Source organism: Myotis daubentonii, chromosome 8 (genome assembly GCF_963259705.1).
Source record: "Myotis daubentonii chromosome 8, mMyoDau2.1, whole genome shotgun sequence".
NCBI classification, from domain to species: domain Eukaryota; kingdom Metazoa; phylum Chordata; class Mammalia; order Chiroptera; family Vespertilionidae; genus Myotis; species Myotis daubentonii.
The window spans coordinates 41651711-41677796 of record NC_081847.1 but is presented as its reverse complement, the minus strand read 5'-3'; the positions used below and the strand labels follow the sequence as shown (position 1 = coordinate 41677796).

The 26086-nt window shown below is 40.8% G+C and overlaps 1 protein-coding gene across 6 annotated transcripts in view; it reads right to left on the bottom strand.

Annotated features, from left to right (window-relative positions):
* Positions 1 to 26086, bottom strand: part of WDR7 (WD repeat domain 7) — a 291854-nt gene that overhangs the window by 258292 nt on the left and 7476 nt on the right. For 3 of the 6 annotated variants that reach the window (XM_059706174.1, XM_059706180.1, XM_059706175.1), the window contains exons 2-10: positions 22147 to 22226; positions 16800 to 16971; positions 12834 to 12940; positions 11544 to 11622; positions 5135 to 5309; positions 3464 to 3540; positions 2482 to 2601; positions 855 to 1000; positions 386 to 488 (exon numbers count right to left, since the gene is read on the bottom strand). In XM_059706174.1, coding sequence (XP_059562157.1) covers positions 386 to 488; positions 855 to 1000; positions 2482 to 2601; positions 3464 to 3540; positions 5135 to 5309; positions 11544 to 11622; positions 12834 to 12940; positions 16800 to 16958 — 966 coding nt within the window. In that variant the 5' untranslated portion in view covers positions 16959 to 16971; positions 22147 to 22226. Of the gene's footprint in view, positions 1 to 385; positions 489 to 854; positions 1001 to 2481; positions 2602 to 3463; positions 3541 to 5134; positions 5310 to 11543; positions 11623 to 12833; positions 12941 to 16799; positions 16972 to 20153; positions 20286 to 22146; positions 22227 to 26086 lie in introns of all 6 variants that reach the window. The other 3 variants (XM_059706176.1, XM_059706178.1, XM_059706179.1) reach the window with 3 other exon arrangements.

The window sequence follows — 26086 nt, the reverse complement described above, 5'->3', positions numbered from 1 at the left end:
TATATTTAAAAAATAAAAAAATAAAAAAAAATAAAAGGGCATTCCATCTGTTACTGTGTTCATAGCTGCATAATAGCATGAAATAAATTTGCACCATCAACATGAACTTTATCAAAAAGTCATTTCCAGTATGTAATCAGCATTAACTCATTTGTATTCTCAGAGAACGGTGAATGCTATATTATAGTCATACTATGTATAAGATATGCAAATATTAAAATCGTGCTTACAACTGACCATGTAAAGTATTTCACAATGTCTAACATAGTGTCTTGAATTATATTGAACCTTTCAAATGATTTGCTACCAAAATACACCAAAATATATCGTTATGAAAATATTTCAACATAACTATCAATTATAAATGATATCTGAAAATGTTTACCTCTTTATCTGTTCGATCCAAGAGGCGATGTTGTACAGGAGGGATTAAACTTTCAACTGCTTTCCCCACATCGCTGCGGAATGAATCACTAGCTGGAAGGCAACTGAAAATGAGAAAAATATATCATTCAATTAAAATATTGACATTAAACATTTTGTCAGGTCATATGATGGTTTTGACATGAATGAAAAATGAGTTTTTAAATTATAGTTAAATTAACTTAGCATTAAATAATGAACACCATTAAAATATCCTATTTCAAATAAAATACCCCTATGTTGTACTTAGAAGTTAAACTGGAATTACTTATTTAACTTAAGAAGTTCTAGGTGACTTCTTTAACCCATTTAAAATTTTTTCCCCCATATTAAATATTTATACTATATGCATTTTCATACGTCCAGGTTATACCCCAAATTCAGAATCTTTTGCTTTTGATTAAAGTCCTATGTTATCATTTATTGAATACCTGGCAGGTAGTTTGTAAATATAACTTTGCCCATTTTCAGTCCAAACGATTACTTTATCTGCTGATACAAAGTCACCTCCAGTCCATGCCTGTCCATTTTCACTGGGGCCTGAACACAACAGGGAGTAGTCTCCAGCATCAAATACCTACAAGGAAGAAGAAATTTGCAATCTAGTCTGTGCTGTAAATTGCCTGGTGGTAATAGAGCTGTTGGAGGCAGACTACCTAAGCTGTAATCCAACAATTCCACTGCCACTTTAGAGCCTTAGTCAAGCTATTTATCACCCCCTATGCCTCAGATGCCTTATCTACAAAACGTGGAAAGTAACAATTCCTACTGCGGTCGGCAGCCTCTGGGACTGCTGCCCTGATCCCGACTCCTGGTATTGAGGTCCTTGTGTAAACCCCGCCCGAGTGTGGGCTGGATTTTGTGACTGCTTCTAGACAGTTGAATGTGGCAGATGGGATGGGATCTCAGTTCCAAGGTTAGGTGGGTCTTCGCTACGCTTTCTCTTGTGCACTCACTCTGAGGGGAGACAGCACCCATGCTGTAACCTCTCCTTGGAGAGGCCCACATGACAAGGAAGAAAAGTGTCCAGCCAATTGTCAGGAGGATCTGAGGCCTGCCCACCACCATGTGAGTAATCTTTGAAGCAAACCCGCTCAAGGTGAGCCTTATGATGAGACAGTAGTCCTTGCTAACACTTGATTGTAGTGGGTGAGAAACCCTGAGCAGGTAGCCAGCTAAGCGGTGCCCGGATTCCTCACCGACAGGTGGCGTGGTGATACATGCTTTAGATGGGTGATGATACATGTCTGTGGTCTAGTTTGGAATGATTTTTGTTATGCAGGATTACATAACTAATGCATATTCCCTCTGAGTTGAAAGGATTATAAGAAGTAATATAGGGAAATCTTTGGTACAAGCAATCAAAGCATGCTGACACCTTTTGTATTATGAAAATATTAAAGTCAGCCCGGCCAGTGTGGTTCAGTAGTTGAACATCGACCTATGAACCAGGAGGTCACAGTTCAATTCCCAGTCAGAACACATGCCTGGGTTACAGGCTCCATCTCCATTAGGGCACATGCACCTGATCAATGATTCTGTCTCATCATTGATGTTTCTATCTCTCTCTCCTTCTCCCTTCCCCTCTGAAATCAATAAAAATACATTTTTTTTTTTAAAAAAAAGAGGGAAATGTTCAAGTTTAGCAATGTGGAAGCAATATACTCCTTCAGCAGCTCTGAAATGATAAAGAAAGACCTTCCTGACTCCAAGAAGTTAGGACAGAATGGCAACTGAGAATAATAACAAGATGCAGATATGTCAAACGCAGAAAACTCGCTGCCACTGCTTATGTTATACTGACAAAGATCACGACTAAAACAGCAGCAAAAGTAGAAATTAAAATCAATAGAATAATAATCATTAACTGAATCATTCTATAAACAAACATACAAAAAAGACAACTATCCCAACACCTCAAAATATAATATCAAAATCACACATGAATACCAAATGGTTAACCTATTCTTGCACCAAACTTTTCCTGACATTTCTCTTTGGGAGTCTGATAAACCAACAGGGTAAAACTGCAACTTCTTACTTATGCAATGATCTTACCCGCCAGTATTTGGAGCACACAACCAAAAGTGACCTCTGTGTGAATGCACAAAAGGAGATGCTCTGGCAATTCTGACAATAAATTGGTTTGGATTCCTCCTCAAATACTGGCTCAGTATCCTGAAAACAGAAAGATTTCCAAAATTTTAGGAATGGCTTGGTTGTCAATTAAAATTATCAAACAATGATAAAGAAAACAAATGAACTAAAGACATCACGTGATGGTCATGATTTTAACCCCTTATGTGAGAACCACAGCAGTAAAAAGCAACACAAATGCATTATAAAAACATCTGGGCATGACATCTCTGCTACAAAGGTACTCATGATTAAAATACTGATGAGAATCAGAATACTATCACAATAACAGATGATAAAAGTTTTGAGTGAACCCTAATTTTTGTAGCTATATGTGCTTTTTACGTAAAAAAACAAACAAACAAAACTGATCAATTCCTCCAGTTTCCTACAGATTCAATGTCTAAAAATTCCCTAGCTGAAGAGACTAGCATCAATTATTGTCAGAAAATTAATCTCCTTTCTGATAAGAAGTATAACAAGGAAATCAAGCCCAAAGAACAGAGAGGGGACTAAAATTGGGGGGGGGGGGGAGACTTTATATATTTTTGTAATGGTTGGCTTTATTTTTTTTCCCTAGAGCAAACTACCTTTAACTTTTAACTTAAATAGAAGCAATTGAGGAAAGTCCTACCGCTTCTACACATTTCTCTGCATCCTATCCTGTGCAATATGTTTCTCTAATTCTATCCTTGATATGGCAAATGTGTACCATGAAAAGTGAAAAACATAATTCCCTTGCAGAGACCGCATTGTAGGGGATCTTCTATACCATGTAAATAAGACTATTAAAAAAGATTAGCTTTCCCTTCTCCTTTAAGAAAAGAAGGCACATATCATTACTAAAATTTAAGACTCCATGAGAAGAAAAACAGAGAAATTAATCCAGTCTCATTTGTCTCACCTGCATGCCACTTATTTCAGAGGTAACAATCCACACCTTCAAGATGCCCGTCACCGAGAGTGCTACCACAGTGTCCTCTAAGCCAAGAAGGAACAAAAAGTCAAGGTTACAATACAATACACTGTCTCTCTCTCACATCGATGCTTTTCTCCCTCTCTCCCTCCCTTCCACTCTCCCTAAAATCAATGGAAAAATATCCTCGGGTGAGGATTAACAAAATACACTGTTTCTAAACAGTAACATGGTCACAATAGTAATATGGAACAGGGTTTGCTTTAATTAAGTAACAATATGTTTACAATTGGCATAAAAACATAATTCTATATTTCATAAAATAACAGAAATCATATTTTGAAGCATAATAGAGATGTCCAAAAATTTGGAATTCAGGGAAGAATTTTTTTCTAGCTACTTGAAATAATTTTTTACTAGAGGCCCAGTGCACGAATTCGTGCACGGGTGGGGTCCCTCCGCCTGGTCAGTGATAGGGGCCAATCGGAATTGGCAGGGGGGCGGGGCTGTGGGAGGTTGGCTGGCCATGGGAAGTTGGCTGTGGGAGTGCACTGACCACCAAGGGGCAAATCCTGCATTGAGCATTTTCTCCCTGGTGGTCAATGCATGTCATAGCAACCAGTCGACAGTCATTTGGTCATTCGGTCACTTAGGCTTTTATATATATAGATTTGTAATCAAGATTTTAATAATTTCAAATGTTCTTGATCACTGTGTTAACAAAGAGCTTTTATCTTCAAAATTCATAATTTTTATTTATCATGAATGAGCTGACCCACTTTATCTTCAAGACACTTGTTTACCCACTTTCCCACCTACCTTGCCTACCTTCTAGACCAGCCGTGGGCAAACTACGGCCCGCGGGCCAGATCCTGCCCGTTTGAAATGAATAAAACTAAAAAAAAAAAAGACCGTACCCTTTTATGTAATGATGTTTACTTTGAATTTATATTAGTTCACACAAACACTCCGTCCATGCTTTTGTTCCGGCCCTCCGGTCCAGTTTAAGAACCCATTGTGGACCTCGAGTCAAAAAGTTTGCCCACCCCTGTTCTAGACCAAGCATATCAAACTCGTGGCCAGTGGGTGGCTCGCCGCCTGTGAGTTTGACATTCTTTTTCCAGACATTTTATTGCACATTACACCCTCCAATGATCATGATCAAAAGAAACACATGATATAAAACCTAAATTCATAAGCTTTGGGTAAGGGAGCAAACATACCAGGAACTTTCATTAAATTTAACTATGTATAATTCCCTTCCTTTTCATTATCTTCACATAAAATAAAAACACTTTCTATGCCTCATAAGAAAGCGACAAAACCAGGCCCAAGAAACACACAGGTGAAACTATGGTTCCTCCCACCATTCCTGCAAGGGGTTCTGCTATTCGTCCTCCCTTTCAGAAAATCACCCCCACACATTAAGATTGCCAAAAGCTAGTGATCTATTCCATGGAATGGAGATAATCTAACACTTTAAGCCTTGATCCAATCAAAGATTCCTTTCTGAAAGGAGAGAAAGACCATAAATTATTAGCTATTTCTTAAATAGAAGAATATAACCAAATACATTAATATATGATACATAATGAACTCTATAGTAAATTAGCCATTACATCACGGAGCTGAAGTCCTTACAGGGCACCATACACTGACCTTGTGTTCGGTGGGATGGAATAATACTCATGGAGCTAATCCAGTCAGGAGATATCTTTGATACTAAGGAGTATAACACCTCAAGGCTGGTGGCATCCACAACAAGGATTTCAGGATAATGGCCATGGCATAAAAGCCTTCCTTCTCTCTGATTTCCAACAGAGAACTGATAGAACTATAAGGAAAAAGATTCACGTGCATTCATCAAGCTTATTATGAGGCTCAATTTCTTCAGTAATACTTCCAGATATATAATATATGGCATATTACATGTAATATAACATATATATATTACATTCCTATGTATACACATACACACATCAAGTTATGTTAATATTTTCAAAATATCTACTAAATATTATTATTTTCCTAACATCCTATTCTCCCCTTTGAACTACTTTGGAGAATTCATAATGATTCTTTTTTTAAAAAAAATATATTTTATTGATTTTTTACAGAGAGGAAGGGAGAGGGATAGAGAGCCAGAAACATCGATGAGAGAGAAACATCGATCAGCTGCCTCCTGCACACCCCCCACTGGGGATGTGCCCACAACCAAGGTACATGCCCTTGACCGGAATCGAACCTGGGACCCTTCAGTCTGCAGGCCGACGTGCTATCCACTGAGCCAAACCGGTTAAGGACGTGGTCAACAAACTGTGGCTCGCGAGCCACATGCGGCTTTTTGGCCCCTTGAGTGTGGCTCTTCCACAAAATACCACGTGCGGGCGCACAGACAGTGCAATTGAAACTTCGTGGCCCATGCACAGAAGTCGGTTTACGGCCTGGGCGAGTCTATTTTGAAGAAGTACTGTTGATATTTGGCTCTGTTGACTAATGAGTTTGCCGACCACTGGGTTAGGGCATAATGATTCTTTTTTATCTTCCTGCAACATCGAAAACAGGACTGTTGAATGAAGTAATAAAACACCTGAGTAAAATCAGCTTGACATTGCCCAGCCAGCGTGGCTCGGTAGGTGAGCATCGACTTATGAACCTGAAGGTGATGGTTCAATTCCCGGTCAGGGCACATGCCTGGGTTGCAGGCTCGATCTCCAGTGTGAGGTGTGCAGGAGGCAGCCAATCAATGATTCTCTCTCATCATTGATGTTTCTATCTCTCTCTCCCTCCCCCTTCCTCTCTGAAATCAATAAAAAATATATATTTTAAAAAAATCAGCTTCTCAAATCAAAGCAAAAGAAAAACTTAGGTGGGTCACAAAAATAATATAAATTTTAGATGAATGGGGAATATATGGATATAGGATTATAATAACTAGATATGACCAAATGAAATTTAGAAGTAAAAATGACTGCTATTCAAACTATTATAATCAGAAGTAAATTCTGATTAATATAAGTGTGTTATTTCAGACTAGAGTATGAGACAATTTTGTTAACCAGTCGCATAGTACACATTTACACTTTGTGGGAGAAAAATAGAAGAACCAATACAATCACGATCTACATGTCACTCATGCCAAGAATAACTCCAAAGGATAAGGTTGGTTTCCATCAACCAAAGAGCAGAGGAAGAATAACTTTCAAAACAAGACCAACAACTTATCCAAGGACCTGTCATCCCTTAGCCTCAAAAAAATCGTGATTCTCTTCGTAGAATGATTTCCTTAGAGGATTTTTAGGAGGTAAAGACATCTAATTTCAAGTGCTACTTCCCAAGGATTGGACCTTATTCAAATAAATGAGGACAAGCTAGACACAGCACAAAGGGCAATGCTGTAAGCACTCCACACCTGGGACATCATTAAGGAGCCTGGGTCCAATCTGCTCCCATACCCATAAGCCCTGTTCTCAGAGCTCAACACTGCATGTGAAGAATGTGGAGTACAAGAAGGACTACAACTGCTTAAACATAAGCATTGATCAGATCAAGGAGCACATTAAGTTAATGCAAGGCAGTAACACTAAAACTATAAGAGAGGATGTAATAAAATGCAGATTATTGAAAGGGATACCTCTAGACCTCAGAATGTTGATTCAAAACATGACACAACCTGGAGGTCCTAGGGCCTGCCAGGCACTCACATATAATGTGACCATAGGTAACCTTGACCCACATGAGGGGAGGGCATGTCAAGGAGCAAAGGATGGGTGCAGAGAAGCAAACTCTGTCATTGTTCATCCCCACAGCAGCCAGGAGAGCGATGCGCATGGCAGTCACTGGAAAGAGCTCTCTCCTGAGGGCAGGGGAATTGCATCACCTGCCTAACTAATGCCTCTCGCCTCTGGCTTTAAAGTTATACTCCCAAATAATCTTTTCAACACTAATTTGGCTCCTTAGACACTTGATACTGGCAAAGAAAGTGTCCTTAATGGAGAAACAAATTTTCCACATATTAAAAAGGGATGCCCCCACGTGATAATTTCCTAAGTTGTCATTTCCTTGTGGTTTCTAAGTGCCAGTGTCATCAAGGTTTACCACTTCTATGTATATAAAAAACAACTCGCTTCTGGACCTGAGAGGTGACGATCACACAGGAAACAATTGTCACACACTGGTGAACCTGCCAAAAAGCACCTTCTACTGATAAAATGGCTGCCAGTTCAAATGCAGGAGGCCTAATACGAGATCTGAGAAAGTAGGCACTGAACAAATGTTGAGTAAATAAAGGTAATTTTTCCTAAAATGTAAACCAAAAGTTTTTAAATCATAAAATTATGCAATAGTGAAAATACTTATATCCAATGACTTCAAGACATTTATATGTAATTTTTCAATTAATCTATAAAGTCAAGGACTACATCATTTTATTACCCCTTTTCTCTCTATAAACCTTGATGGCTCTTCACATGACAAAAAATACATAATAGATGGCCTTTAAATAAAAAAGCATATACTCTAACAGTGTTGAAAAAGATATTTTTCAAAGGCCTTTGCCAGGGCAAGAAATCACACAACAGACCTTTATCACACTATTCACCAGCCTCCCCACAAACATTTTCAAATTTCAGTTGTATTCCTGCAACAAATTATCGTGTTTTTTATTTGTTTGTTTTTGTCCCTAGAGTCAGATAAACCTGATTTGGCACCAGGAATGACTCACTGTGAGACTAAGGCAAGTCATTTAATTAATATGGGTCTCAGTTTCCTTACATGTGAAATTATACACTCCTATTTAGTTCATAAGGATGTGGGAAGGACTAAATAGAACGCCATACAAGAAATGCTTATAGGAGAAACTAAGATGGCAGCATAGGGAAACACCGAAATTGCTGCCTCCTACAGCAACTTCAAAACACAATAAAAAGACAAAACGGACATCATCCAGAACTTACAGGAAGGCTGGCAGAGTGGAAATTCTACAACTAGAAGGAAAGAGAAAAGCACACTGAGGGTCAGGAGCTGCGGAAGTAAAGTGCAAAGGTACGGAGGCTCGAGGGTGCTCGGAAAGGGGCTGGTACCTGAGGACGCAGCTGTCTTTTTGAATCGGGAGGGAGTCACAAGCTCCCGACTGCTCTGAACTCCGGTTCCGGGAAGTCTCTGGGGACCCAGGACTCATACGGGGAGAAACTGGACTGTCTGGCAGCAGGCAAAACTCGGAACTCGAGGGCGGCTTTCCCTCAGAGGTGCTTGCAGCAATTAAATTATCAGGACACTGAGATGCGCGCGGCCCCTTAGGGCAGGGGTGAGAATCTGCCATAGTTCCTTGCTCCACCCTTTGATTCCCTGAGACCCCGCCCCACCCAGGCTGTGGCAGAGGCTTTTGCATATGAATGCCCTGGCCCTTTGCAACCTGAAAATTACCTAACAAACTGCAGCTGGGCCACAGACCCAGAACTTCCAAGAGAAGGCCCAAGGCCCCACAGCAGCTTGCATTGCTTCACAGCTGGGCCTCATCAGGGCACCTCCAAACTCCAAAAAAGGAAGGGGAATCTTCAGTTCTCTTCATAGCTCCTGCTGGGTAACCTCCAAGAGCCAGTGTACCCAGTGGTCACAGGGGGACCATCCGGATTACAACTCCTCAGATCCATAAGGGACACACCCAGGGGGCAGACTCAGTGAGCACCAAAGCCCCACTGAAGCAAGTCTTGCCCTAGAAGGTTGTCTTCAGCACAGAAGTTCTCCCACTGCAGACACAGCCAATTCTCACTGCCAATTGGCCTGGAGGTCAACTCCTCCCAGTGATCCTACAACAATCAAGGCATAACTACAACAAGACTGTGCACAAAGCCCACAAGGGGGTGCACCAAGAGTGTCCACCTCAGGTAATTGGGGAGGCTGAGCCACTGGGCCCTATAGGACACCTAGCACACAAAACCACTCTACCAACACAGGGAAGCATAAAAAATGCGGAGACAAAGAAACAGGTCACAAATGACAGAAATGGAGGAAAGCAAACAACTGGATATAGAGTTCAAAACCACGTTTATAAGGTTTTTCAAGAATTTTATGGAAACCGCCGATAAAATTAGTAAGACCCTCAAGAAATCTAGTGAGACCCTCGAGGATATGAAAAAGGACCAACTAGAAATTAAGCATACACTGACTGAAATAAAGAATAATATACAGAGATCCAACAGCAGACAAGAGGATCCCAAGAATCAAGTCAAAGATTTGAAATACAAAGAAACAAAAAATACCCAACCGAAAAAGAAAAAAAAAAGATTCCAAAAATATGAAGATAGTGTAAGGAGCCTCTGGGACAACTTCAAGCGTACCAACATCAGAATTATAGGGATACCAGAAGAAGAGAGAGGGCAAGATATTGAAAACCTATTTGAAGAAATAATGACAGAAAACTTCCCCCACCTGGTGAAAGAAATAGACTTACAAGTCCAGGAAGCGCAGAGAACCCCAAACAAAAGGAACCCAAAGAGGACCACACCAAGACACATCATAATTAAAATGCCAAGAGCAAAAGACAAAGAGAGAATCTTAAAAGCAGCAAGAGAAAGAAACTCAGTTACCTACAAGAGAGTACCCATACGATTGTCAGCTGATTTCTCAACAGAAACCATGCAGGCCAGAAGAGAGTCGCAAGAAATATTCAAAGTGATGAATAGCAAGAACCTACAACCAAGATTACTTTATCCAGCAAAGCTATCATTCAGAATAGAAGGTCAGCTAAAGAGCTTCACAGATAAGTAAAAGCTAAAGGAGTTCATTATATGAAATGCTGAAAGGTATTCTTTAAGAAGAGGAAGAAGAAAAAGGAACTCTTACCATTTGCCACAGCATGGATGGAACTGGAGAGCGGATAAATACCACGTGATCTCACTCATTTGTGGAATATAATGAACAACATAAACTGATGAACAAGGACTGATCCAGAGCCAGAGAGGCATTGATTGGACTGTCGGGCCTTGGAGGGACAGTAGGGGAGGGTGGGGGTAAGGGGGAAAGATTAACCAAAGGACTTATATGCAAGCATATAGGCCTAACCAATGGACACGGACAACGGGGGGGCTGGGGGGTGAGGGCATGAGCGGGGGGGGGGGGGGGGTAGGGGGTAACGTGGGGATAAGGGCACATATGTAATATCTTAATCAATAAAAATATATTTAAAAGGGAAAAAAAGAAATGCTTATACAACATTTGCTCAATAAATATGAGTTCTCTTCCCTCTCCTTCCCCCTTGAGAATATAAATCATATTTTCTATATATTTGTAATTTTCCCAACACAGTAAATAATGAGTAAGTAGAAGCACAAAGAAGCTGACAATTACGAAACAGTAAGAAAGAATACTAGGATTGTAGGTTGGGAACAGTACATTCCTGTGTAAGCCAGGGATACGAAATGGTCATTTCCTCTACAGAACTGGAAAGTCAAAAAACGTACTAAGGACCAGCTACACAAACAATGAAAATTATATGGCCCGTAAAGTGGGTCAATTTGTGTCAATCATGAATGGAAACATAAAGGCTTCAGCAAGAACGAATTCCCTTATTTAGGATCTAGAGAACATACTACCCGTCCAGCTCCCACTCGGGTGGCCAGGAGAGCCAGAAGGAGCAGAGCAGTAGTGCCAATCGGCTTAGTTTACAGTGCCAGTGGTTCTCAACCTCCCTAATGCCGCTACCCTTTAATACAGTTCCTCATGTTGTGGTGACCCCCAACCATAAAATTATTTTCGTTGCTACTTCATAACTGTAATTTTGCTACTGTTATGAATCGTCATGTAAATATCTGACATGCAGGATGTATTTTCATTGTTCGCGACCCACAGGTTGCGAACCGCTGGTTTACACCTTTCCCCATTAGTCTCCTCTACTTAATTCTCTCCCCCACTATACCATCACATAGGAACAATTTTACAAATCCCAGTCTTCCTGTCATCTCCACCCATTTTTCATATAAAGATATAGGTCAATGTTTAAAGAACATTTATAATTGTATGCCTGTAATAACTGTGCTGACTTAGGCAGTTTTCAGAAATAGATACTCACCTGTATGCCAGTATGTGTGCAGGCTAATTTTGTAAATTCAATACATCTGCCATCACTCACATCCCAGAGACACATCTCTCTATAAGACAAAATCATAGCAAACGTTAATTGGATTTGTAAAAGCTCCGTTCGGCTTTGTCACCGTGGTTTAAAACTCACCTCCCATTAAAACTGGTCTAGTTCAGAAAAAGTAGTGTACAGTCATTATTGCTCTTCATCAAAAACCCTGTTCCTCCCACTCACCATCCCAACCTCCTTTCCAGCTTGCCCACCCTCACCTTCATCCACATTCTTTCTGGGCAGATGGTAGAACTACTGCACCGCCCGGCTCCCTTTGGTTGGTGGAGCACTGTGAGTAGCTCTGGCCAGAACCCATGCAAAGCCCTCCAGAACTCTTTTCTCCTCTGGCTGCTTCAGACAGTGGTTGCTCCCTCAACCTCAACCTCAGAGTTAGGATAATAACAAAGCAGAGCAGAGCCCCAAGGGATATATGAGGGGCAAGTGACAAAAAACAAGAAATAACCTTCTAGTTTACATCACTGAGATGGTTATAAACACAGCTAGAAAATTTAGCACTGCAGAAAAACAAATAAAAACGTTAACTGAATTCCAAACCTTTTCAAATTAAATGTAATATTCCAGTTTTGATTCTGTATTTATTACAGAAGTTATATTGAATAAATACAAACAGAAAAGCATATGTCAAACTAAAAGATACAACATTCAAAATAAAAAATGTCAATGCCTTATCTTTTAAAGAAATAAACTTACGATTTATTTAACAGGAAAGAACATTAATAAAATGCAACGATCCTGATATTATTAGGGTTTTCTTTGAAATGCCCTTTCCTATATTTCAAAAACATAATAATAAATTATAATAGAAGTATTAGAAAAGTCATTAATAAAGATGAAATGCACCCGGCCGGAGTGGCTCAAGGTTGAGCATCAACCTATGAACCAGGAGGTCACGGCTCGATCCCCAGTGTGGGGTGTGCAGGAAGCAGCCAACCAATGATTCTCTCTCGTCACTGATGTTTCTATCTCTCTCTCTCTCTCCTTCTCCCTTCCTCTCTGAAATCAATAAAAATATACTTAAAACAAAAAAAAAGATTAAAATGCACATTTTAAAACTACATGTTTAAATATCTTTAAATTTAGATAATTGGAACATTTATTTAAAAGATACTACAAAAAAAGAAAAAAAAAAAACGTTCCCTAGTTACGAATACACTGGTACTGTTTGCAATAAAGTCTCATGAGGAAAATAGTGAATAAGAAAATGCTTACCCACATTCAGATGCACTCACAATATACTGTTTGTCACTAGAAGCACAAGCTTTAGACAAACAGGTGATTGAAGCTGTATGACCAAACAACAGTGCCCGTGGATTAACCTAGAAATACACAAATATGTTGATATGAGTACCAAATTTTTTAAAACTAATATTTTTTAGGAATCCTGTTAAATATTCATATAAATAGAAAGATGTAGATTTGAACCCTAGACAATTTGGCTCAGTGGATAGAGTGTCAGACAGACTGAAAGGTCCTGAGTTCGATTCCGATCAAGGACATATGTCCAGGTTGCAGGCTTGATCCCCAGTGTGGGGCATGCAGGAGGCAGCTGATCAATGATTCTCTCTTATCATTGATATTTCTAGCTCTCTCTCCCTCTCCCTTCCTTTCTGAAATCATTAAAAATATATTTATTTTAAAAATGTAGATTTGAGAAGATTTCTTAGAATACCAAAAACTAAAAATAATAAATAATAAAAGTGACTCCTACCTATTCAATGTTCCCAATAATCCTACCAAGCATTTCTGAGGTTGAAATTGGAACACCACAAGATGACATTACTCAGGTCTTATCTGCCTCCAAACCCCATTCTCATTACTTGGCACTACTCTGTCTCTCCATTATAAAGATTGTGATTTGCCCTAACTGGTTTGGCTCAATGGATAGAGCATCGGCCTGTGGACTTAAGGGTCCCAGGTTCAATTCCGGTCAAGGGCATGTACCTTGGTTTCGGGCACATCCCCGGTGGGGAGTGTGCAGGAGGCAGCTGATCGATGTTTCTCTCTCATCAGTGTTTCTAACTCTCTATCCCTCTCCCTTCCTCTCTGTAAAAAATCAATAAAAAATATATTTTTTAAAAAATTTTTAAAATAAATAATAGCTTTACTGATCTAAAAGTACATTTAGAGTATCCTCCTTTTACTAATGTCATCTCTATAGGTACTCACTAAACTATTGCTTCTGCAATTTCTCTGACATTTTATTGCCACTGTGTTAGGCCAGGATGCCCTTTTTAGAGGTAAATGGAGACGAAGACATGGATGGCAAAAGTTGTAGCTACAGTTTTGAATCCTTTCCTAGCAAAAGAAGGTACCATGACCTCTAAAGGAGGCACTTTGTGCCTTCCCTCTGAATGTTGCATTTCTTCTTACTGGTCCTTAGCAGTTGGCATAAATAGTTGATAGAAAGTATAACAGTTAAGAAGACCCTCCATATATATCGAAAGACAACAACCAAGCCACCTCTTACTTCACCTTCTTTCCCCCGGATAAATAGTCCAATTCCTTTAATATTTCTCTCCTAGCTGCCTCCTCCCCACATCTCACACCTCCTCAGTCACTTTTATCCCTTGAATTTAAATACATATAACATTCTAGTGAAATCCATGCAGTAAAAGAATTGTTTCTAAGATCTCACAAGTTAAATCTTAGCTGCTTATAATCATTCCAGTAAAACGTGGTGTGATATTTTTTCTCATCACTGCATTGCTGATTCATATTTAGTTTTCGATCAGGCCTGAAGGCATATCACATTCTACAGCATTCATTTCCAGTTACTTTGCAACCTCTTAACCCAGCTAGCCTTTACGTGTGTGGATCATTTTTCCAGGTTTAGCAATTTCACCCCTAGGTGTATACCTAACAGCAATGGAAAGATGTCCACACAAAAACTCATACACAAATGTTCACAGCAGCATTATTCAGTACAGCCAAAGTGGAAACAACCCAAATATCTACCAACTGATAAAAAGACAAATAAAATGTAGTATACCATAGCCTAAGCGAGCGTTACAACTGAATGACTGAAACGACAGATCAGCCAGTCGCTATGATGTGCACTGACCACCAGGGGGCAGACACTAAATGCAGGAGCTGCCCCCTGGTGGTCAGTGTGCTCCCATAGCCAACCTCCCATGGCCAGCCAGCCAACCTCCTCCCACCCACCTGCCCAGCAAACCTCCCGCGATCCCTCCCCCCGCCCAGCAGGCCCTGTCCGACAGGCCCCATCTGGCAGCCGGTAGGCCCCCAGGCCGGCCAGGCCTAATGACCCCACCCGTGCATGAATTTCGTGCACTGGGCCTCTAGTGCAGTGATGGCGAACCTATGACATGCAAACCTATGACATGAGAACTCAGAGGTGACACCCGAACTCATTTCTTTGGTTGGTTTTTGTTTGTTAAATGGCATTTAAATATCTACACTAATAAAAGAGAAAAATGGTAATTGGCGTACGAGCTACCCTTTTCATTGGCTAATCAGGGCTTTATGCAAATTAACTGCCAACTAAGATTGGCAGTTAACTGCCAACAAGATGGCGGTTAATTTGCATATGTAGGCACAATGCAGGGAGGCGAAAGGGAAAGCAGGAAGAAGCCCCCTGCCACTGACAGTGATCGGAAACCCAGGGGGGAGCTAAGACCTGGGGGGCAGCCATGATCGGAGAATCAGGTGCCTTTTCCTCCCTGGCCAGTGATAGCAGGAAGTAGGGATGGAGCCAGCGATGGGAGCTGGGCACGGTCGAAGCTGGCAGTCCCAGGAGCTAGGGGTCCCTTGCCTGGGCCTAAAGCGGAGCCCACGATCGCGGGGCCGCTGCAGCTGTGGGTCCCCGCTGCCCGGGCTGGACGCCTCAGCCAGAGGCGTCAGGCCTGGGCAAGGGGCCGATCCTGTGATTGGAGGGTGATGGGGGTCAACGCCTGAGGGCTCCCAGTATGTGAGAGGGGGCAGGCTGGGCTGAGGGACACTCCCCCCCCTCCCCACACCCAGTGCACGAATTTCGTGCACCGGGCCCCTAGTATAAAATAAATATCAAAAATATAAGTCTTTGTTTTACTATGGTTGCAAATATCAAAAAATTTCTATATGTGACACGGCACCAGAGTTAAGTTAGGGTTTTTCAAAATGCTGACACGCCAAGCTCAAAAGGTTCGCCATCACTGCTCTAGTGCAATATATTTGGCAATGAAAAGAAATGAAGTACTGACATGTGCTATAACATGGATAAACCTTGAAATATTATGCTAGTGAAAAAAGCCAGTTACAAAAAACCCATACATGTTACATAATTCCATTTATATGAAATGTCCAAAATAGGCAAATCTATAAAGATAAAAAATAGATTAGTGGTTGCTTAGGGGGAAATGGTTTATTGGAAATGACAGCTAAAGAGTACAGGTTTGGTTTTGAAGTAATGAAAATGTTCTAAAAGTGACTATGATAATGGTTGTACAACTCTCTAAATCATTAAATTGTACACTTTAAATGAGTAAAGTCTATGGTAGGCAAATCTTATCTCAATAAGACTATTACCATAAAACAATTACTTAAAAAGTCACCTATCTTGCCACGAATTCCAGGCTAGCAGTCACCTCATTTTCTCTGGTTCCCTATACAAAAACTCTCCTGGAGAGAGCTGCCAGAGAAGGGAGATTTAAAAAATGGAAAAAGAGAAAAGCAGAATAAACACTGCAATGTAATACTTGAATTGCAGGTAGCAAGTGAACGTCATGTATGTGCATGTGTGTGTGTCCCCAGCTCCTATTTTCCAAGTCTGTCCACTGAGAGGTTCCAGCTGTAGAGCACACTGCACACGCATATCAGTAGTAAAGAATGGCAATAAATACAGAGTGAATTTTCAAAATAAATACAACAAAATGTACACTTTAAATTGTTAACTTTTGGAAGCCTCCTTCAAAATGGGTAAAAAAATTTTGACAAATTATAAATGTAATGTGTTATGGCACTTAGGATAGATATTATATTTGAAAATAGCCAAAAGCCAGCAAAAATCAACTCTGATGAATAAATAATATAAATAATCAGTCTGCATAATACCAATTCTATTCAAAATGTATTTCACAGAAATATATGATGAGGTCAAGTGCTATTCTTGATCTGTGTTTTTCTCTACCAAGTAGTTTCCTATATTTAAAAAGCACAATAGGCATTTCAAATACTCACTTCCAATTCTACTGAAAGATCCCAGAGGCATATCTGTCCATCATGGCACCCGGTTACGATTGTGGCCCCGTCATCTGTTAAAAGTACTGCTGAGATGCAATGTGTAGGTGCTTTGCGACCCCAAAGAACGATGGGTAGAACAAGGCTGTTTCCTGCCATTGTGTTTTCAAACCTGGAAATGTTATCAGAATAATGTCAAATATTACAATATTTCCTTCTAAAACATATTATACATTTTTCTTATGATGCCATCATGAATTTCCTAAGCCTCAGAATTCTTCTAAACATTACACATAATAGACACAAATACAAATACATAAAATCTCCTTTTAGATGTAAAATCTCAATTAATCTTCACAACAAATCATGCAGTAAGTCCTACTGCCACTCCTCTTTCACAAATAAAGACAGTGAGTCATAGAGTTGCAAAGAGAACGTGAAGGAAAGAAGCTCCAATCAGAACCCAGGCAGCTACTTCAGACGCTGTGTTCTTCTGCTGCTGTGTTGCCAATGACCAGTGAGGTCTCCGGGCCGGGGAGGGTTGGGGGGGGTGGGGGCGTGGAGATCAACCAAAGGACTTGTATGCATGCATATAAGCAAAACCAATGGACACAAGACACTGGGGGGTAGGGGAGGCCGGGGGAAGGCCAAGGGGGGTTGGGGGGGAGACATATGTACTACTCTTTGTAATATTTTAAGCAATAAAACAAAAATAAAAAAAACAAAATAAAATAAAAAAATCTTTTTAAGTCTACGAACCAGTAATAAACATCAATGCCCAAGAAAAACTCAGTGTTTCACAGTTCTACACATTAAAAAAAGTAAGTTCAGTGAGAAACTCATTCAACCATATTTACCACAAGCCTATTATGTCTCAAGGCCATGACTGTCTTTTGTGAAACTTGAGGGAAAAAGAATTTCTCTTTAAACTCCTTTCTGCATAATAAAAAGTTTTTTTTATTTTTAAGATGAATGACCAACTAACCAGTGTATACTGGAATACTCCTCTTACACACATATAAGGAATGTACTAGATTTAAGTGTCATTAACTGTGTGGTTAAAAACCTAAATACTAGTTCAGAGAAGTTAGAGAGAAATAAAGACTGGGATAATCAAAGAGGCCTCCACAGAAAACAGAAGACTGTCGGGTCTCATAAGACAATAGGAGGTCACCTAGAGGCCTGATAGATGGTCAATGAAAAGAAATGTCACTGTAGTTATTTTTTTTCTACCCCAGATATTTAAGTGACAACAGAAATACGTATATAACTCTAGACTCTTTAGGATGCTAAGGCTGTCCTAAGAAATTTTCAGGAATATTCAAAGTTATAGGTATTTTCTATAAAAGAAACTGGTTTGATAGCCATTGTCTCATTGCTAATTGCTTTTAGCAAAAGTCTCTTCTTTAAACTACCACCTACACACCTTAAACAAAAACAAAAAACTAAAATCTCTTTATAAAATGAATAGTCACTAGAAAATCAGGGAAGTAAAAAATTATGATTGACATTGGAATGTTTACTAAAAACAATCTATATTATGTCCTTTACTTTTTGTTATAATACATGGCTTTCATTAGTTTTTTTTTCCTCCCAAAACTTCATCTTTTTGCTATATCAGGTATACATTTAAAGAAAAACATTCCAAGTTTATTTCTATTAATAAAACCCTATATGTATCATATTCACCATCTCATAAGCTACCATGACACTATTATCTCCATATCCCTATTTGATATCAGAAAATTTTTAAAAAGCACTGAACCAATTTAATAAACTTGGTACAGCATGTTCCTGGCTGAATAACATATCTAACCATGATTTTTCTCAAAATGAGAATCTGGAAGGAGTTCATTTTTCCATGGTGACAACACTCAATTTTAAACTACAGCACCCAAAGATTTCTCTCAATTAAACAAGCTCACAGCATCAAATGCAGTATGGTGAGATCTGAAAGAACACAATTTCTCTATCTATTTGAGGACTCATATTCAATGCACACTGCCTGGCTTAAGGAGAATGCAAATACACAGATTCAGAACTAAGGAATGTGTGTGCTAAGAGAGATGTGCCTGCTCTGATGCAACAGGAAAGGACATTCTGGTATTCAAGTGACAAAGCAACTCAAGAAGACCCGGGCGAAGAATGCATTGCATGGTCCTTAAAACAGTGAAAATAATCATCCATAACATGATAAAGGTATAGCTTACGTCATTAAAATACACATCAATCTCTAACTAAGCTTTTCCAGAAGCTAAAATAATTACAAAGATTTAGGGGGGAAAAACATAAAATCAAGAACTAAGAGTTAACCAGAATCCAAAAGATCTCATTCGGGCAATTAAGAAACTTCATATGGGATTGGATTAGTTTCCTAGAACTGATGTGACCACAAACTGAGTGGCTTAAACAACAGAATTTATTGTCTCTCAGATCTTGAGGCTAGAAGTCCAAACTCAAGGTGTAGGTAGGGCTGGTTTCATCTGAGGGCTGTGAATGGAGGATCTGTTCCAGGTCTCTCTCCTTGACTTATAAAAGGCCACCTTCATGCTCATTTGGCATTCGCCCTGTGTTCATGTCTCCAAATTCCCCCCTTTTTAAATAAGGATATCAATCATATTGAATTAGGACCCACCTGATGACCTCATTTAAACTTGATTATCACTATAAAGGTCACATTCTGAGGTACTGGAGGATAGGACTTCAACATGTAGATTCTGCCCTGGCCAGTTTGGCTCACTGGATAGAGCACTGGCCTGGGGACTGAAGGGTCCTGAGTTCAATTCTGGTCAAGGGCATATGCCCGATCCCTAGTAGGGGGCGTGCAGGAGGCAGCCGATCAGTGATTCTCTCTTCGTCATTGATGTTTCTATTGCTCTCTTCCTCTCCAAAATCAATAAAAATATATTTAAAAAAACAAACAAAACAAAAGAACATGTGGATTTTAGGGGAAAACAATTCAACCCATAACAGGAATATATCCTTTTAAAAGAACATAACCTAAAATTACTTAATTATCAAAAAGCAATCCCCCTAAGGAACTAATGTAAAGAACTTAACTATATCTTTTCCAAGGAATCACAGTTAACTGCTTATCTGAGGATTAAGGTAAAAAGTCCTGTACAACCAAGGTAAGGAGTTACCACCTTACGTTGTGTGTGGGGGGAAGGGAGAGGGAAGAAGGGGGACCAGAATCCAAAATTCACTGCTGTATTTCCAAAGAAATTAGATTGCAAAAACTAATCCTGTCCTATGCACAAGGCTGTTTCTTGGCTGGTATACTTTAATAAGATCTCTACATAGAAAGTGTCTGTTAGGTGAGACATTTGAGAGAGAAATAACCATAAAGGATACCTGAAATGAAGCTGCAGTAGAAATCACAATCAGTAGCTGATATTGATGTCTGACTGCTGGGATGAGGGTAATTTCAGTGAAATACAGAAGAAACTAACAACTTCTAAATAAATAATAATGAATCCAAAGGGCCTGGAAGATGGGATTGGAAGACAGAGGAGAATAGGCTTCAGGTCCTGGCCAGTGAGGGGAACAGAGAGTCTTGTTCTCGGGACTCACGTGGAGAAATGGATTTGTGCTCCTAGGTCTCAGAACTTGATATTAAAACCTCCTAGACAACAGGATATTAAATCCAAGTTGGGGGCAGGCTGTGGGGAATGGGTTTTGGAGAATGCTGTTGAAGGCAGAGAAAACTGTCGAGAACATTTGGGCACTGGCTCTGCCATCTCTCCTCGGAAAAGGATGTGTCCTTGCTAAGATGCTGCATGAGTTCAAAAATAGGAGAGCTTTGCCCTGACCAGTTTGGCTCAGTGGATAGAGCATCGGCCTGCAGACTGAAGGGTCCCAGGTTCGATTCCTGTCGGGGCATGTACCTTGGTTGCGGGCACATCCCCATAGGGGATGTGCAGGAGGCAGCTGATCAATGTTTCTCTCTCATCGATGTTTCTAGCTCTCTATCACTCTCCCTCCCTCTCTGTAAAAAATCAATAAAATATATATTTTTTAAAAATAGGAGAGCTTGGCCTTCATAAAAACTCCTCTGACCCTAGATGTTTTGTTAACAGGACAAATAAACTTCCTACTTGTTTAAGGTCATGGTGTTTGAGTTTTGTTACATATAAATGTACAATATTCCTAACTGCATGTTCAAACACATTACACACCCAAAGTTTGCAAGAAAAATATCTGTGGCCTAAATGAAGTGGTAAGAAGAATAATAAGAAATTACAGTAAAGGAAAAAGCCTAAGGCCCCTACAAGTAAGAAGGGGAGCTTGGCTGGGGGTGAGGAGAGGACAGGGAAACAAATACCACCATCCTCCTGTGCCCAGGCCCCTTCACTCTGGCTGAAGGTAATTAAAGTGTATCCACGCCCTAACCGGTTTGGCTCAGTGGGTAGAGCGTCGGCCTGCGTACTGAAGGGTCTCAGGTTCGATTCCGGTCAAGGGCATGTACCTTGGTTGTGGGTATATCCCCAGTAGAGAGTGTGCAGGAGGCAGCTGATCGATGTTTCTCTCATCGATGTTTCTAATTCTCTATCCCTCTCCCTTCCTCACTGTAAAAAATCAATAAATATATTTTTTAAATAAATTAATTAATTAATTAATAAAGTATATCCATGGTCAGCCCACATGTGAAAGATGAATTTGACTTAGATGGTTGATATGCACAATATAATGTGTGTATAATTAAATTTTATACAAGTCCAGTATATAACAGCTAGCCTTGCCTAGCCTATAAGAGAATTAAAGAAATTTACACCCAAAGGAATACAGTGACATTTTCTTCCAGGTGGCAATATGCTAGTTCTTATTTTCAAGATTCCTTCGATATCCTAGGTCATCTTAATTTCTGTACAAATTTTGAAGTCAGCCTGTAAATTTCTGCAGAAAATCCTGCTGCGATTACAACTGGAGCTGCATCAAATTCATAGATCAGTTTGGAGAGCCCTGGCTCCTCAAGATTTGATGAAATATCACCAGGGCAAAAGTGCATTCTAAATCCAAGGACATGTCTTAAAGGGATTTAAGGCCAAAGTAGCATGTTTGGCTTTTTCACTTCAGTCAACAACAATTAAAGTAACAATTGAGCTCGGCTGACGTGGTTCAGTGGTTGAGCGTCCACCTATGAACCAGAAGGTCACAGTTCAATTCCTGGTCAGGGCACATGCCCAGGTTGCGGGCTCAATCCTCCATGTGGGGCATGCAGGAAGCAGCCAATCAATGATTCTCTCTCATCATTGATGTTTCTTTCTCTCTCTCCCTCTCCCTTCCTTTCTGAAATCAATAAAAATGTATTTTTTTAAAGTAACAATTGAAAGAACACTGAACTCACAATCAGAAGAACTGCACTCAAGTCCTGGCCCTTCTGTGCAATCTTGAAAAAGTTATCCCTCTGGGTCTCAGCGTCCCCATCTGTAAAAGATGGACAATAACACCCTTTCAGAAAGCTGTCATAAAGATGAAAAGAAACCAAACATGTAAAGCAGCTAGTAAAATACCCAGCACATGGCAGACACTCAGTAAATATTAATTTTAAAAACACATAGATCTTGCTACTTCACATTCTGCTTCCATATCTACTAGTTTCTCTCAGCATTGCAACTTAATATTTAATAAAGTTGGACTTTTCAACTAGTTAATATCTTTCATTGACTTTCTGCCACAATAGAAAAGCACCACTGTGTATGTTTGTCAAAGACAATTCTATTATCTCCATATATGACCATTCAGTTCTGCATCACTTTATCAAAAATTACACTACAAACTCTCTTCCCAATACTAAGATAGCTTTCAAATTAAATTCTGATTTCATAATAACAATCATCACTATACATTTTGGAGATTTTCCAAGTGTCCATTTTGTGCCTATGCCATGGTATTACAATGATAGATAAAACAAACACAATTCAACCATCCAGTAGAGCTTATACCAGGGGTGGGCAAACTTTCTGACTCAAGGGCCACAATGGGTTCTTAAACTGGACCAGAGGGCCGGAACAAAAGCATGGATGGAGTGTTTGTGTGAACTAATATAAATTCAAAGTAAACATCATTACATAAAAGGGTACGGTCTTTTTTTTTTTAGTTTTATTCATTTCAAACAGGCCGGATCCTGCCCGCGGGCCGTAGTTTGCCCAGGGCTGGCTTATACACATGCAAACAATTACCACAGAGTGTGATACAGGAGAAATCTCAAGACGATCAAGTTATAGGTAAAGCCAGAAAAGATGAACATCCTAACCTGACTCCAATGGGTCCAGAAAGGAGTCTTGGAAGAAATGGTGTGTGAGAATGAGTAGGAACTAACCAAGGAAGGGGCACATGGAATCACATGTTCTAGGTCCCAGAGGTAAGACACATCAGTTCTTTCTGCACAATGAAACTAGTAGGGCGGGCATTTGGGGGAAAAGGCAGAATGACAAGACAGGAACCCACAGGTCAGCATGCACCAACTGCAAAGAACTTGGTAAGCCATCCTAAAGAATTTGGAGTTCAACCTGACAGCAGTGAGAAACTGGTCAAGTGTTTCCAATCTGACTATTACTACCCAGAGTAATAAGAAGAGAGAGAGGAAGCAAGCATGAGGGGAAGGAGGAAGGAAAGTGAGAACATAAATGAGTCAAAAGAAGAACAGAGGCATGATCTAGTCTCATAGGGGTGACAACTCAGGACATCCTATCTAATAAAAGAGAAAAATGGTAATTGGCGTACGACGATACCCTTTTCATTGGCTAATCAGGGCTATATGCAAATTAACTGCCAAATAAGATTGGCAGTTAACTGCCAACAAGATGGCGGTTAATTTGCATATGTAGGCACAATGCAGGGAGGCAAAAGGGAAAGCAGGAAGAAGCCCCCTGCCACTGACAGTGATCAGAAACCCAGGGGGGAGCTAAGAGCTGGGGGGCAGGGCAAAGGCGGCCCTGGGGCCGCCTTTGCCCTGCCCCCCAGCGATGATCGGAGAATCAGGTGCCTTTTCCACCCTGGCCAGTGATAGCAGGAAGTAGGGGTGGAGCCAGCGATGGGAGCTGGGCACGGTCGAAGCTGGCAGTCCCGGGAGCCAGAAGTCCCTTGCCTGGGCCTAAAGCGGAGCCCACGATCGCGGGGCCGCTGCAGCTGCGGGTCCCCGCTGCCCAGGCCGGACGCCTAGGCCAGAGGCGTTAGGCCTGGGCAGGGGCGGAGCCTGCAACCGCGGGGAGCTGGGGGTCCCCTGCCCAGGCCTGACACCTCTGCCGGAGGCCTCAGGCCTGGTCAAGGGGCCGATCCGGTGATTGGTGATCGGAGGGTGATGGGGGTCTATGCCTCTGGCTGAGGCATCAGGCCTGGGCTGGGGGCAGAACCAGTGATGGGGGGAAATGAGGGTCTCCTGCCCAGGCCTGACACCTCTGTCAGAGGCGTCAGGCCTGGGCAAGGGGCCGATCCTACGATTGGAGGGTGATGGGGGTCCCAGTATGTGAGAGGGGGCAGGCTGGGCTGAGGGACACTCCCCCGCCCCCGCCCACACACACACCCAGTGCACGAATTTCGTGCACCGGGCCCCTAGTATTTTCATAAAATGGCACCAGAGAATTCAACAAAAGGTGCTCCCCATGAACGGCAAAAATTCAATCATCCTTTGCCTATATCAGTAAGCCAAGTCATTGCAAACGTTGGTGAAATATGGGTCTACCTCCTGCTGTTTTGCTTCTCTTTTTACATTTAAGCAGCTGTGTTAAAAGAAAGGCTTTTGTAATTGACAAAAAATAATACCACCTCCTAACCTAGTAACGGAGAGCGTATATCTCATTATCATCTTATAGATATTTATTTTGGTGGCTATTCAGATCCATTAGCAACTCTCTCAAGATCACACTGTAAACTGATCTCAGAGCTGAGAGGCATATGCAGACCTCCTGATTCCCAATGAATAAATATTTGTCACTATTCTATATTATCTTCATTTGCCACAAATTCCTTTTACCAGAAAACTTTATTCCCTAGTCGATCTGGCTGATCAAGATTTTACTAACACACATTACTCAAAGGAAAGTAGAAGTGTAGTATTTCTGGATAAAATGATACGCTGCCTGGGCTCAGTGGCACTTGGAGGAGGGCAGAGGGAAATGGGGGTAAGAGGTTTTGGAAGGGATGAAGGTGAAGCAGGATAAGTGTGATAGACACGAAGGACTGCCCCAGGCAAAGGGAGGTGCCTTACCCAAGCCCTTGCTACCTTCCAGTGGGAAAGCCCATACCCAACACCTGGTCAATTCGGGGGGTATAAAAGCTAGGCCCCCTCATATCACTTCAGGATAGCTCCGGAAGGGTCATTCATTCCATCTAGGAACTGCCCCCAGAGCCCACTGAAATACACTGAGACATCACAGCTCACCTTCTCTTTCAAGCCAAACCTGCCTCCTTTCCTTCCTTTCCCTGGTCTTGATATTAAGAGCACAACCCAATAAACCTGAGTACTAATCTCCATCTCACAGTCTGCTCACCAGGGAATCCAAACTGTAAAAATAAATGATAAAGCTTTTTTAGTACAAGAATATTCACTACATATTTTTACATGTTTGAAAATTTCCCTAATTGTTAAAAGGTACATGAAAAGAACTTTCATGTCCATCAATCAGGGATTGGTAAAATAAATTATGACAGAGCCTTACAACGGAAAACTGCTCTGTAAGATACGAAATGATCTCCAAAATACATAGTGGGAGAGAAAGATGCAGTACAGTGTGTAAAATACATTCCCATTTTGGGTGGAAAAGGTGGGGAAGAACCTGGATGGTGGGACTAAGTTGGTTGAGAGTCATCCTGTGTACTGAATGGTTGCTGGTTTGATTCCCAGTCAGGGCACATACCCAGGTTAGGGTTCCATCACCTGTTGGGGTGCATAAGGGAGGCAGCTGATCTCTCACATCGATGTTTCTCTCTCTCTATTTCTCCCTTCCTCCCTCCCTCTCCTTTCCCCACTCTCTCTCTAAAAACCAATAAAAATATATTTTTAAAAGGGGGGAGGCTATATATGTATCTATACATATCTATAGTGGAAGTAGGATCTAAAGGCATCAATAGGTTTGGGTGAAACATTTTTGGCAAGAATATTTCATAGATGATGCACACATCACACTGCACCACCACAGCAGGCATGCGAATGTCACATGGTCCTACACCACTTGCTTAAGGTCATGACTACCAGCTATTCCACCATCACTGTTTGTTCCCCTGTAAAACTATCACCAACCTATGGAGTGATACTCTGATAAGCCTACCCTGTTCTGCACTATCCC